At 36.2% G+C, this 15,426-nt stretch overlaps 1 protein-coding gene across 2 annotated transcripts; it reads right to left on the bottom strand.

The window, feature by feature from the left end:
- Positions 1-970: 970 nt before the first annotated feature.
- Positions 971-11,546, bottom strand: LOC136249990 (uncharacterized). 2 transcript variants are annotated; one of them, XM_066042137.1, is made up of 5 exons: positions 11,307-11,546; positions 9,653-9,932; positions 4,769-4,976; positions 2,196-2,308; positions 971-1,333 (listed from the first exon to the last, which is right to left on the bottom strand). In XM_066042137.1, the coding sequence occupies exons 1-5, from the start codon at positions 11,439-11,441 to the stop codon at positions 1,035-1,037; spliced, it is 1,035 nt and encodes a 344-aa protein (XP_065898209.1). In that variant the 5' UTR covers positions 11,442-11,546; the 3' UTR covers positions 971-1,034. The 2 variants fall into 2 exon arrangements, with proteins under 2 accessions (XP_065898209.1, XP_065898219.1); XM_066042147.1 differs by having other exon boundaries at positions 971-1,162.
- Between the last annotated feature and the right edge of the window lie 3,880 nt (positions 11,547-15,426).

Raw genomic sequence — 15,426 nt, 5'->3', positions numbered from 1 at the left:
ACATCATCAGCTGTCCAAGTATTTAGAATCAGTAGCTACTTTTGTCACTTCTTTGCTAGTGATATTGATGGAATCCCGCTGCCATGCCATGATAGATAATAAATAGCATATCATGAATATTTAGCCTGATCTGTTTGCCTCACAGTTGCTACAAATGTAGCTCTTCCTATGTCTTTCTGCAAAGTTCCCTATACATTAGGCTAGCTTGCACTTGCAGTCATCTAAAAGTAGACTTAACCAATTCACTGTGAGGTAGTGTACTAGAGATGATGAGTGCTTTTGGCATGCACCCAGCTGACTCTTAATCAGGGGTGAAACATATATCCCTTTCGCTAGCAAACAACCTTGATCTGACCATGTTATTATTATGTAGTTGCCAAATGAGTGTAGCACTATAGCTAGGTGTACACTGTAACTAGCTACATATTGATACTGTACTAGTGTAACAAAGGTTATCAGTAGTGTAATAATATATATATTATGTATATATTGCATGGGGTTGCTGGCAACTGAAAACGATGGGCTGAGTAGCCCAGAGAAATTAAGGGGCCCAGGGCAAAGAGTTAAAGTGAGGCCCCAAGGGCAAGGAGGGTTTCATTCTGAATCACAACTTCACCCAAGACCAAAATAAAGAAGTCGTTACATGCTGACAATGACAGTAGCTACCCTTCACCAACCATATCTCCTTATTTACAAGCTTGCTACACTGTTCCTCAGAAGAGTATTATGACTACTCTATTAGAGTATCTAAATCCGACTGCTCTAAACTTATTAGAGTATATCGATCTTTTAAACAGGTATTCAGGGGGGCCTTCGTGGGGCCTCCCAGGGCCTCTTCAGAAATCTGAAGCTGTAGTAACTTTTGGTGTAATCACATCTGAGATTGCACATGGTCTATAGCACAGTTTGTGCCTAGCCACTCTTGGGTCACTAAATAATATGCCATCACAATTATAGTACTCTAAGTATATTAACAACAACTATATACAGTATTACTATAAGAGCACTTCATTACAATATGAATACAGTACAAGTTACATATCAATATAGTCATATTCATCATGTCCTTCCTCTTTACGTTCATGTTCTAGATAAGTGTATGTTGTCGATCTAGGCACTTCATAGTCACTTGGTCGCGGTGATGGTACCAATTTCTTTGCATCTAATGGTGTTTGATAAGGGTCATCACTGTCATTCACAAATGCATTATCAGAGCCCGAATCACTGGTACAAGATAGGCTTGGTGAGTGTGATATTGACTTGTAACTTGGGTTAGGTTGTACAGACAGGTGAGAATTTCTACGAGCAGCTAATTTTTCCCCAAGCACAGTGTCTAGAAATTAATGAAATACTACATAACTATTTTATAAACATACATAGTTTATACAAACACTCTTTATACTGTACGATTTACAGGAAACTGCTCCATTACTGGCTTACTGCTAATGAAATCTGACTCAGAGATTCTATATACATATACTAACACAAGTGATATCTAATAAGAAAGTTGTGTTACCGTAACAGCTTTATGTTGTGCCATTTCTAACAATTAGGTGTCCAGTTAATACAACAACTGCAAGGAAAATTTATTTCAAGCAATTAGTGCAGAAGAAAATGCCTGAAGTTCAAATTTCTTTGGTCATGATGATTGCTACAGTATAATGTGTATATCATGTCCCTTGTTTAAGCACTCACTAGCTTAATTTTTCCCTACACTTGTTTCCCATCCATCATGCATTGGTTAATGTGTACACACCACATCAATAAAATATAGAGACCAGCCGATTATGTTTTACCTATTATATTTTTGAGTAGTGCTCAAAAAGTTTGCCTATTATGCTCAAAATAATATGCTCTGCATGCCTCAGTTCCTATGTTTTACTTATAAATGAGCACTATATAATAAATGACTGAAGTAGAGACCGTAAATCTTTGTCCGGAGAAAAATCTACATACTCTAATAGAACAGTCAGCTGTCTGATTGTTCTATTAGGGTTATTGACTGCACTATTAGAGTACAATTATTGCTCTTTTTCTGTGATATGTATTTTGACAAGCAAGGATTTATAGTATGGCACAAGTATTCTGTCTATTATACTAGCATTATGCTCAATGCTTTCAGGCATCTATTATGCTCACGATTATGCCATTCACATGTACACAATTAAGCTACTAAGGTACTATAAGCTACTAACCATATTGATGTGGCTCATCATCGTCTTGATTGACAGTGCTTTCCATAATACACTTGCAAAGATTTTCTAAATCTGGTCCAATGAAATGGAAATGTCCACTGAGAACAGATTCTCTAAAAGAATGTTATTCACTTATAAAATATATATATATATATATATATATGTAATATATAAACCATGGCTACGAGGTGTATTGCACTTATATACACCCTGAGTCTGAAGTCAGAGGAAGTTTACTGTTGATAAATGCCAAGGCGGAGCCGAGGCGTTTATCAATAGTAAACTTCCGATGTCTGAGGAGGAGGGGTGTATATAAGTGCAATACACCAAAGTGAGCCATGGTTCATATGATATATACCATTATAGTAAATCAATCCGTACTACATTACTTACTAAAAACCCATATGCACACAACCCAACTTAAAGTATATATTTACACTTAATTCGCCATAGTTTGGCATGGTAGACACACTGGTAGTGTTTCTCTCGCAATTCAGCGCACAATGAAGAACCAAATTGATTGTGGGACTTAGTAAGCATATTTCCGTATATCCCCAGGACTTGTCCGTTCATATCAAGAAATGTAGGAGCAATGTTCCTTGCTGCCACCCATCATCGAAATCGCAGGGTATGGGTATAAATTGAATCCAGTGGTTGCACTCTTACTGGCTGGGGTGATTGATCGCCTAGTGCGACAAAGGCTATTAGCCTGAGTCATCTGGGTGATTAGTCATGTTAGTGTGGGCATCGTTCGCCTGCCCACGTCGGGCTATCAATCCATAATAGTGACACAGTAATGTGTCACGTTACTTCCTCAGGTAGGTATATATATATATTATATATACTCACCTGTGGGTTTGGGGTGTATATGCCCTATATACAACTAGCGGCGCCTTTGAAGTTTCACGTGATCATGGTATATATATATATACAGTAAGTGGAAGGAAAACTTAATGGGGATCATATGCATTAAAAGTAGCAAAACAAAAGATGTCACCTACACCTGAGGATATACAATGTACTAATGGACATTTAGTCTCTATTAGGTATCATAATGTCCACTAGTATATATATACGTATATCTGCAGGTGTAGGCAGACTCCCTTGTTTTATGCTTATCAAAATTTAAACTCTTTCTACTTGATTGTTTACTTTTTGTAACAATTATGGATGGAAAACCAGCACATGATCATTAAGTTATTAACTTTGACGATAAGAGCAACTGTACATGTTACTTAACTTCTTTCTCAAGAATTTATCAGTTACAGCCACCCACCTTCAATCTAAACTCTCCTTAGCAACTGTACGTATGTATGTATGTATGTAAATAAATATGTAAATAAGTAACATAGGGTAATGTACAAGGCTGTTGGTGCATATTACCTTCAGGCCTTTGGTGTGTTTACACCATAAAGTTTTAAATAAATAAATAATAAACATATCACATCAAATGAAAGAATGGTGTCATATTAATTTTAATGTTTTTTTTTGTCTGAACGAATCCCAACTATCAATTACCAAAGAGTGAAGCAGCCATTATATTTAGTTTTAAGTTTTGTTCAACCTGCTACACAGTATTATAAATGAAGAACATGACGAGAAGTGCCTCTGCATTCAATCCAGTCACTATACAAATGCTTTTTGTTACAAATGTAAGGAAGCCATCACATTCTAGATACCACAAATCAACACATTGCTCTTTCAGCTAGAAGAAATGGGATAGAAAGGAGGACAAAGATAGGCCAGCACATATCGTGCATACTGCAGAAGGCACCTGTCAGGCTTATTAGTGATGTCTGACAGTGAAAAAATCAACCCTGTAGCCTTAGCCAATGACACTCTTCCCTAAAGGAATCAGGCAGGTGGGTGGGCGGGCAGGCAGGCAAGGCAGGCAGGCGAGGCAGGCAGGCAGGCGAGGCAGGCAGGCGAGCAGGCAGGCAGGCAGGCAGGCAGGCAGGCAGGCAGGCAGGCAGGCAGGCAGGCGAGGCAAGGCAAGGCAGGCAGGCGAGGCAAGGCAGGCAGGCGAGTGGGCGGGTGGGTGGGTGGGTGGGCGGGCAGACAGGCAAGGTAGGAAGGCATGGCAGGCAGGCAAGGCAGGAAGCTTCACTGTACGAATAGTTTCCCTTCTCAGTACGAGGAAAAAAACATATTGAAGGTGATTTACAACGTTCATTTGATCATCCTTGCCTGCATTCTATCTGTGAATATAGACTATGAGCTGAAAAGAAGCTAGAAAAATAATATGCATGGTACTTGTCCAACAGCAATGTATTGACTGTTACAAGCATATTATAATCAAGAATGGTAGTTCTCTAACACTGCCGCTATTGATTAGATAAGGTATTACGAGTTGCAAAGAACTAGACTCAGATTTTATCAAAATTGATTACAAATACTGTAAGTATTGTGTTTATTTTACAGCTCCTCCTGACAACTGAGAAGTGATGTAAGCAAAGCAATTTGTCAAAGAATGAACATTGCTAATTTGAATGAGTGTGACAATGCTATTAGTTAGATTTGCAGTACTAAAATTTGTTTTGAATTTTGCAAACAATAGTGAGCACATAACTAACTTTCCAATTATTATCTCAATTTCTGTCACTGATAGTTTGTGTACTCGATAAGCATAAAATGTAGATATATCCCAGCTCCAAGCAGTTTCTTTTAAATTATTATGAGCAGTCCTGTATCCAGTGATCTTATCTGAGTGAACTTGCAGCAAATAAGTAGCTGGCTTGATTGCTTCATTGGTGCTCTTAACTAGCTGGACCAAATAACACTCTAAGAAACGAAAAATAGACACATTATACTGTATGAACCATAGCTACCTGTACAAGGTGTATTGCACTTATATACCCTGATTATAAAGTCAAAGGATATTTGCTATTAATAAACCCCAAGACAAAACACTAAAATAGATGATACAGTAATATAGCATGCCTCAAAATTAATGCACACTATATACACAAAACACTAACACACCATACACACATAAAATAACAAAACTTATGCATAATTTGCCATAGTTTGGCATAGTAGAGTTGTTCGTAGGTCTCCTCTAGCAACTGACATTGGATGATCAATTGTGAGACTTACATATTATATAGCTATATTCCTAGGACTTGTTATTTCATGTCAACAAATATAAGAGCAATGTTAATTGCTACTATCCATCATCGAAGCCGTGATCTGTGTCTATAAAATGAATCCAGAGGGTAGACTCTCACTGGCTTGAGTGATTGGTAACCCAGTGCAGTAAGACCATTAGGCTTGGGTGATCAATTGTACTGCCATTTGTCATGGGCTATTAGTCTGCAAGTAGGCATAAAACGCATTATAGTGCCATGTTCCTTAAACCACAGGTGAGTATATACTTACACCCAGGTAGGTATTCATATACTTAGCTGTGGTTTGAGCTCTGCATGCCTAAACATACACCTGGTGGCTCTATATATATATAGTTTCATATGATCCTGGCATATATCATTATATCAATTTGATAAAACCCGGGGGAAGTTTCAACAAAGAGTTACAATCCAAAGTGTAACAGCATTATACTTGCATCTCCTGTACAAAAACTGTTTTACAGCACACAGAAAGTTGCAACTGAAGTTGACATGGTATGTCAGGAACCATGGTAGTGGTTCATAATAGAGATCGCTTATGCTTTTTGCCAAAATCCTCATAGAACACACACCTATAGTATGTTCACGTTGAGCTGAATCCTGAAAAACAGCTAAAAATTAAAAGTGGATTTTTTCTCAATAGAGTTAACATTTCAGCCAACCAGATGATTATTGGTAACAGCAAAGGAGTCAACAACAGACATGTACAGTTTGGCTCCATTACAAGTTCGGGAAAGGGCCGTAATGGACGCTGTACTTATATGGCTTCCCCATAGGAAATGTATTGTGAAAATTTTGATTGGATTATGTCAAACATTTGAACAAAATGATGTTGAAATATTTTTAGCGGATCAAGCAGTACTACAATTGAGCCAAATTTCAAGATCGTGTGTAATTGCATCCACGAGTTATTAAATGTTTTTGAGGATTCAGCTCAACGTGAACATACTATAAACACCACCTTATGAAGCTCCCCAACTACAAAAGAAACCTTAGAAGTTAGTTTGGAAGAAGTATAGATCCACTGGAAAATATGAAGTCAAAAGGGACCAATAAAAGTACTTTTTAAAAAATAACTGAAATACAGTATGCCATTTTGTTCATCGTTTATTTTTTGTTCTTTTTTCCACAGGATGAGAGTACTTTTTGGAGATAAAATCTACATAACTTTCCTTCCAATATCTTTCTTCACATCCATGATTTATTTTTAAATGCATATTACAATGATAACTTAGTTTTGGCAATGGTAACCAGCATGTTAATATATGTTAATAAGTATCCAAGTTAACACGTTCATTTGGAAACCCTATATCATTACCTATATTTAACCACAGTATATTAAGTTTGTACCATGTGTATTTTCTGGCGTTTGAATGAAATGAATTAGACAGAAAATAAGCTCCCATGTTAATACGTCATGGTTGTGTCATGTGTAGCACGTGATGCTTGGTATAAAAGTGTGTTGTGAAATATTATAATTCATTCTAGGCCACAAGAGTGTTACAGGTTGGGCCCATCCACCATCCCTTCTGGTTTTCCTTGACTCAGATGTTAGATAACTGATCGTAGGAGAAGGAGACTCATAATTTTGACTTTATACTGGCACACACACTGTGGAGTGGAGCATTTTGGGTTTTTTCCTACATGGCCAAAAAAAAAAAGTGAGCCTGTAGGTTTTTTCCTGAGTTGTTCTGGGCTGGACAGCTCAAAATTTTTTTGTTCAGTTTATTATAATTTTGCTAGCCCCCACTCCACAAAACATACGGATTTGTAATGTAGCTATATAATTCAAGTTTGATCAGTTTTGTAGTGTCTCTTATTGTATGCTGTGCAAGAGTCAATACCAACCTTCTGTGGTGGCACAATCCAAAGAGTTGTATAGTGGGTGTGTGGTATGGTATGTTGTGGGAGGTTGTTGTGTACCACTGTGTACTTGACTTATTGTGATCACATAGCCACACAAGTGTGCATGCGCATATGATAAATCAGAAGCCATACCATTGCAGACCACAGCATGCTATACACTGCAAATAATTGGATATGTCAAATCTGTATAGTGCAAAGTACATTCAGTAGTAAGGAAACAACACACTGGTGTTTACTATCTCTGATGATATTAGCTGACTACTAACAGCTACTGTACATGATGACTAACTTGATATACATGTTTAGTTCTGTGTGATGTTATTACCGTATAGCCTAAATATTTAGAGGGGAAAATATTTTGATGTTGACCAATGTTGCTAAAAAATAAAATTTTCGTGGATTTGTAAACGCTCTCAAAATGTATAGACTATAAGGAGGTCTAAATTTTTCAAGGCAAAAATTTTCACTGATAACCCTCAATACTGCGAAATCAGCGAGAATTTCCCCCTCGAAATATTTAGGCTATACGGTATCATGTTAGCTATCCATCAATGAATTATAAAAGTAAACAAATTAGTGAAAAAAATTAAAAGTAAAACATGGGAATAGAGATCGCTGAAAAAGTAAAGAAACAAGATTTAAACAAGCCAGCATGTTAAACATACAGAGGTCTCTATTTGGACTCAAAATAAATATTTATACAGAAACATTCTCAGTACTTATCTACCCCTGATTTTATGGAGAAACTACCTTACTTTCTACCATATCCATTGAGTCCAAATAGAAATCTCTGTGTGTTTAAAATACTGGTTTGTTTGACTCTTGTTTCTTTACTTTTTTCAGCAATCTCTATTCCCACTCTAAAATTATTTTAACAGTAGTATTAATTTTACATAATTGTATAGTGTACTGATGGTCCACCAACAGCTATCCTTTACTGCTGGCTAAACTACTTTGAAATACAGTAATATAAAAACTTATTATCATGGTATAGGTACTGTAGTAATCTATAAAATTGAAAATCGTGAATGAAATAATCTGTTCTTAGACTACAACAAGTTTGATGCTGAAATTTGATAAGCTGAAAACATAGTCTCTAAATTCCATAGTGTATGTCCTACAGAGACCATATTCTGAGGCAATATGAAACATGGCAATTATGTACCTGTAATATTGGCAACACATGGGAATTTAAATGGATAGTAACAGCCATGCTGAATTAGAGGGAGGTGTAGAGGGCTTGTTTCTACTAATTGATGATACCTTTCTTGTTTACAAACAACTGTTAAGGTACTGTAACAATAATGATAAATATTAAGTTAGACGTCAAGAACCAGGGTTCTATGAGATTAAAATACCCTCAAGTCCTTAACAGCCCAGGGGTTAAATCCCATAGAGCCCTGGTTCTTGATGCATGTCTAACTATTATTTATATACTGTTGCCATTCTACTAGATAACTGGCAGTTCCTAGTTGTAAAATTTATGAAACTTTCAATGTTAAAAGAAGTGATAGAGGATTTTAAGTTGTTAATGACAGCATAATGTTGCAGACATCAAGAATGTACATGAATGCTAGAGCTACAGTTTCATTAAATGAGATTTGTAGCTAGTCACTTTTACTGTATCTAGAATGAAGTTACATAAGTAAAAAATTTATGTGTGTGTGACCAACCTATGAAATCAGAGCATGTGGGCATATAAAATTTGTCTACCTTTTCAAACTTTCGTCATTCATAATTTTTTATGCAATTATTACAGAAAATGTTCAGCCATTAAACTAAGTTACAGAAAACACATAATTATTCTATTCCATGTACTGTGATATGACCAGTTGTAAGAAAGGACATGGTTTGTGCCCATATGCCCTGTTTTTGCAGGCCTGCATGGTCACAAATTTGGTTATCATACAGTAGTTCATCAAAGATATACAAGAAGATATTCTTAAGTGCTTATACAATAGGTTGAGTGTAGAGAGAATTTGAATCCAGTAGGCATTGTGGCTTTTTAGGTACTTGCTCAGGGACTAGTCTAGGTGATTGCAGGTTGACTAGTGGTAGTAGGGATCAAGTTACTACCTCATCTGGGATTTTTTTGCATCCACACAAATGCAGTGCAGGTCTTCAATGTTATGATGTGTGTTATGACTATACCTGTTATGTAGACTTCTCAGAATTCTTGTAGGTCTTTAGTGGGATGAAGGCATAAGATTACACTAGCTGCAATTGATGCATGTAGCTAAAGAGACTTATAATATTTCAGACTCCTTAACTAAACAATGTCTATGGCTTTGACTGAACCTTACACTAAGCCATCATGAGGCAAGAAATTCAATTAAATACCAAGTTGTTTTGTGCAATTGTTAGTAATATATAAGTGAAATTCATTATTTTTGTTATTGTACTATATAAATAACTGAATTCATTAAGGAATAGATCAAAGAAATACCATATAATATTACTGCTCACTTGATTGTATTATATGTGATAATTTTTCCATCCACATTGTCAAACTGGTATGTGATTTAAAAGATAGCCAAAGTGAATGTGATGAGAATACCACAGCTAAGATGTGAGGTTTTCCAGATAAGTGAATTCTCCTCAAAATTATCATGTCATTTAGTGGCTCACAAATAACATTCTTGTCCTCTGGTGATGTCATCCATTGTTCCTCAGTTTTGTAATACTTCAATGTGGAATTCTCTGGAATGCTTTCACTTTTAAATACTAACCATCTTTTTCTCCATTTCTAACAATCAAAATAAGCACATTATGTTAGCACATACACAATTGTTTTACTACTGCTCATAGACTAATATAAAATGGAGGGTTTAAGTGACCACTATGATGACAAGTATACCATAAATAAAGGCTCTTCATCTTGTGATATACATAAGCACCCACACATACCAAAACAATAAACAATACTTTATGGCTAGCTGAACAGTAGTAAAGTTATTAACTTGCCAAAGTGTTAATGAACAAAGTATGGAATCAACACCTCAGATGAGTTATTACCTAGCCGGAGGACATTCTGCTAAGCGTAAGTCAGTCTTGTGTAAGTGGGAGATGTATGAAGACTATAGTGTATGTTTATGATATTCTATGATAAGACAAATGCTACCTAGTAGCTTGTAGCATTTCTGGATTCTCAACTTTGGTTAGCCATACACTCTACAGTGCTTTTGTGGTATTTATAGTTATTGACTAAATAGTTTGAGATTGCAGAACAATTACATTTATTGCATGCTTTAAATACGAGGTACAAGTTAAGAGGATTCAGATTTTTAAATCTCTGAGACATGTATATGCCTCACAATTGCCATGGCAACTATAGCTACATATAGTTGTGTGTTAGTAGATAATATTGCTGTTCACCACTGAATCTTATCACTGCAGAAATCTCAAAAAGCAATTGCAAAAGGTTTAAGAGTTTGATCTACGTAGCTACTGTTCCTGGATGGCAAGTTTGCAGCAATGGAGGGTAACATTAACAGTTATATGCTAAACATTTAATTGGCTTGAAATACTATACTTCACATTCCTGCTATGGCTATAATAGCATGTGTAACTACATACAAGTGTAGCTTTTGCGTGCACTGATGACTTTTACAGACTAGCAACAGTATAGCTAGCTAAGCATGCCTTATGTCCACACAGCTAGATAGTTCCAACTATCAGTATTCAGTAGCTAACGCATGGTACGCGAACTCATCAAATACATAGCTAGTTTCAATTATCATTTTCATCAGATAGCTAGTCCTGGTGGGTAACTACAGTAGTGGTACGTAAGTTATAACTTCTTCGTTATACTGTAGCTAGTTATGATATACTATATGTGACCGGATTTGCGAAAAGGTACCTTTTTCACACACAAAATTTGACTTATTTTTTGAAATTTGAAACTTCATAATGTTTTGATCATGGCATATAATTGCTTGAAATGTTCGGTGAATGTAGCTACAGTATCTGGCTACACTTTGATACTAAGAGCAAGTTAATCAGTATAAGGATTCAAGTGTTATATCATTTTGTTTGCTGGCATGTCAAATGTGTGGAAAAGGTACCTTTTCGCAAATCTGGTCACATATAGTGTAGCTAACTTTGTTAGCTAGCTACCAACCTTCAGTTTCTTGTCTGCCTTGGATTTCTTAATCTTTTTATCATCAAACCATACTTTACGCAGTCTCAGGTAGTCACACATTGATTGTGTCGCTGCTTCTGCTTCCTTAGTCAGTTTGTCATGTGCTTTAGCCATACAGTACTGTAAGCTAAATGACGCGAAAACGGATCGGCCACCGGATTAGCACTTATGCCCCTGGTGGCCCCTGCTCATTATAAACAACAGTAATAATCGGTTTCTTTTAATGACGCACGCTAAATTAATATGACTGCTCCGTCCAATATCCGTATATATACGCGTATGATGAGCGCGTATGCCGTGAGCAGCATAAATATTTTTCGAGGCACTAACATACTGCATGTACTTTCACCATCTCGAATTTTCTCTTTGGAGGCTTGGAGAAACCTCTGAATTCCAAATCGTCGTACCACGCTATAGCTAAATCCTAGGAGAGGGGTAGGTTTTTTCGTAGGTCACCAAAATTCCGTGTTTCCTATTTTTTTCTTGGAAATGTGTAAATATGAAAAACAACAACATGGTACATACATTATATCTAGCTACTTATACTATAAACTACTACTGCTACTACTACAGACTAAACCTATAACTGAGAGAAAAGGGGATTGTCATCAACATCAGTACTCTGAAGTGTCCAACACCTCAGGATCATTTTGGCATGGTTAATCCATAACTCACCAGAAAGTTGCTTTAGCAGGTTCTTTCTTGTTAGTCTAGGAGGAACACCACTACAGGGGGTGGCATAGTCAGCAATTGTTCATAAAGTATTTAAAGCAAAAGGTGTCCAGACTCCAAAACTTTTCACCACTAAGGGAATGAAATCAGATCCCATGCACCTTCTCCATAGCTGCCAAATGCTTCTCGTTGTCATTTCCTGTTTTTGGAATTTTACTGAATTTTTAATTTGAATTTTATGGAGAAAGATGAACTGAAATGCCAAATGGGCACTCATCTTTCTGTCTCTATGCTTCAAATTTCATAGATGATTTTGGCTCACTACCTACAGTAGCTAGCTGCAAGGGCAGATTTAGGGGAGATGCATAGGTGCTGAAGCACCCCTCCGAAATTTTACTGCATGTGTGCTAGCTAGAGAGCCAGTGAAAGCTACAGTACTGGTGCAATTGCATCTTACACTGTAAGTATGCATGGGCAAGAAGGAAAGAGATATTTTCTAGGAATCAAAGTTATATTTCAGAGATAAAACCACTAAAAAGCTGCTAAACATCACAATACTCTAATAGAACAGTCAACTACTCTAATAGAATATCAATCATCAAAACTATAAGATATACAAATACCAGTGTGTTTGCTGAAATTGAACCTCTCCTTTTTGACCTGTGTAGTGTGTACTGCTATCTCGTCGATGTGCCAAACATCCTGTCATACCAATTGCTAAAAGCTAAAATTCTATACGTTTTAATATATACCATGAATCACATGACATCAATTCTATTTGAAACATTTTCTGCAAATAACTTCTTTTAATTGAATATCTATTAATTAGTGGTAGTTAGCGGTACAAACTTGTTACTTGGGTTGAAATACTTTCTTTTGCAACTATAAAGCATTGAAATTTAAACATCTAACTGTAGTAACTATACAGCATCTGGTGGATGTGCCCTTTACTTGATCAAGCTTCACATATTCCTTTTAAAAAAACTTCAAAGCAACCACTGTATACATACCTCCTACTTGTATGTTGCAATTGAAAGTACATATTATTTAAGTATACAGTATTATAATAAAGTTATCAACATTACTGACAAAAGTACATCTGTTATTTTTCATCACCTAATTCCAACCACCAAAGAAATTATGTTTTACAATAACCACAGCGTGAACATAGAATATTCTTTATCACGGTTTCGTTATTACTCATTAGCATCAATTTGTAGGCTAATAAAATTAAGTAATACAGCTTGTGGAGGTTGCATAGACCCCTAGGAATTCAACCTTGAACTCTGCAATATTTATACTGAGCTCTTTAAATGACAGCTGTAGTATTATGCCATTGCCAGCTAGAAAATATTAGAATAGTTGAAGTGGCTTACAATGCTTATGTTTACTCAATAAAGTTCAGTCAAAGTTATTACTAAATTCAATCTCAGTGTAGGTTAAATTTGAAAACTTTTCCTGTGGGGTTTATGTCTCAGACCCCTCTGGAAAAAAAACATACATGTGAGCGTGCTTCACACACTGCATGTACTAGCTACACCAATTGTACAACCAGTTGCCACTTTTTCTTAGTTTACACATACAGTAGATTCCCCTAGCTTAGCACCCCCCTTGTGAAATCCTAGATCTGCCCCTGTAACTCAAGTGATGTTACAGTAGCTAATGTCAACAAAGGACCATGTCAGTTCATAAGACTAAAACTTCCATTAATCAGTCAGATGTCTCACTGTCAATATATTGGTGAATGCTACCTGAAATAGTAAGTTGTACCTAAACATTATAGCTACCCCTGACACTTTGCCACATGCACAACTCTTCTCGGCTTTCACTTTAAAGGTGTACCCTCTGGCACACAGAGACATGTATAGTATTATAATACTCTGTAGTGTAGTAAATCTGTGATTAGACTAATGATCATCAATCTGTAGTATTATGGTAGCTACTATTTTTAATGCTACTTTAGAAGGAAGACACTAAATATTATTATAGTTATGGGTACTAGCAAACTATAATATAGTTGCTACCTAATCAGTAAGATTTATTTATCCATGAAAATTGCAGGGTGTGATTATCATCTCAACTAGGTAGAGCTATAATTGCCGTGGAACTGGTTTCACTCTGTATAAACTGTAAAAAAGAACATATGTGATAGGATTTGTGAAAAGGTACCTTTTTCACACACAAAATTTTTGTTTGGACTTTAAAGCTTCATAATTTTTGATCATGGCATATAATTGCTTGAAATTTTCAATGAATGTAACTACAGTATTTGGCTACATTTTGATACTAAAAGCAAGTTAATCGGTATGAGGAGTTAAATGTTACATCATTTAGTTTGCTGGTATGTCAAATGTGTGGAAAAGGTACCTTTTCGCAAATCCGGTAACATATTTTATATCTACTAGTTGTGCATGATACCATTATACAGTACATATAATTTTAAAAGATTACGTATGTACCAACCTATTAATGTACAAAAAACTCCACAACTTGAATGGTTGCTTGCTGTCATTGCTGACTAATTTGTAAACAGGCCACTAATTGAAAGCACACTGTACGTACATCAAAAGTTAAGCAACATTGTGAAATAGTAGCACGTTATGTTGTTCTATTATCAACAGTAAATAAAAATTGCTGGACATAGTCCTGCAACCATAAATAATAGGTGCATGATTACAATCATGTAGCTAATATTGAATTTGTATGATTATTAGTTTTTGGCTATGATACTTTACAGATTAGGAAAGGGTAAGAATTAACTGAATCCATTAATACACTGTATATATATATCTAATCCAAAACAGCCAAGCTGTAAAAAAAGAGTGCGGCCCTGAGAAAGGCTATGGTGAAAAAAGATGTGAAATCCAAGGTGGCGGCCAAGAAATGGCTGTGATGGTAGGTTAATGGTAAAAATTTTAATAACGACAATTCAAGTGAATTTTGTGCCAAGACCAAGCGGCACCAAATTCACTGAATTGCTGTTATTAAAATTTTTACCATTAACCTACCATCACAGCCATTTCTTGGCCGCCACCTTGGATTTCACATCTTTTTTCACCATAGCCTTTCTCAGGGCCGCACTCTTTTTTTACAGCTTGGCTGTTTTGGATTAGATTTCACTTCTTTTTGCATTTGTATACCCCAAAGCCGACCTATGGCCGGCTTTAGGGCTTTTTAACCTGTCATTTTTTTCTTTACTACAGGAAGAAGAAAAGATGAAGCAGGGTGATTTCTTTGTAGCTGACCTCTCTGCAAGGTGATCCTTCTAGCTGATCCCTCTACCAGATAACTTGTTTGTAGCTGAACTCTCTGCAAGGTGATCCTTCTAGCTGATCCCTCTACCAGATAACTTGTTTGTAGCTGAACTCTCTACAGGGTGATTTGTTTGTAGCTGAACTCTCTACAAGGTAACTTCTTCTAGCTGATC

The sequence above is a fragment of the Dysidea avara genome, chromosome 1 (genome assembly GCF_963678975.1).
Source record: "Dysidea avara chromosome 1, odDysAvar1.4, whole genome shotgun sequence".
NCBI classification, from domain to species: Eukaryota; Metazoa; Porifera; class Demospongiae; order Dictyoceratida; family Dysideidae; genus Dysidea; species Dysidea avara.
This window is presented reverse-complemented; position numbering and strand designations above follow the sequence as displayed.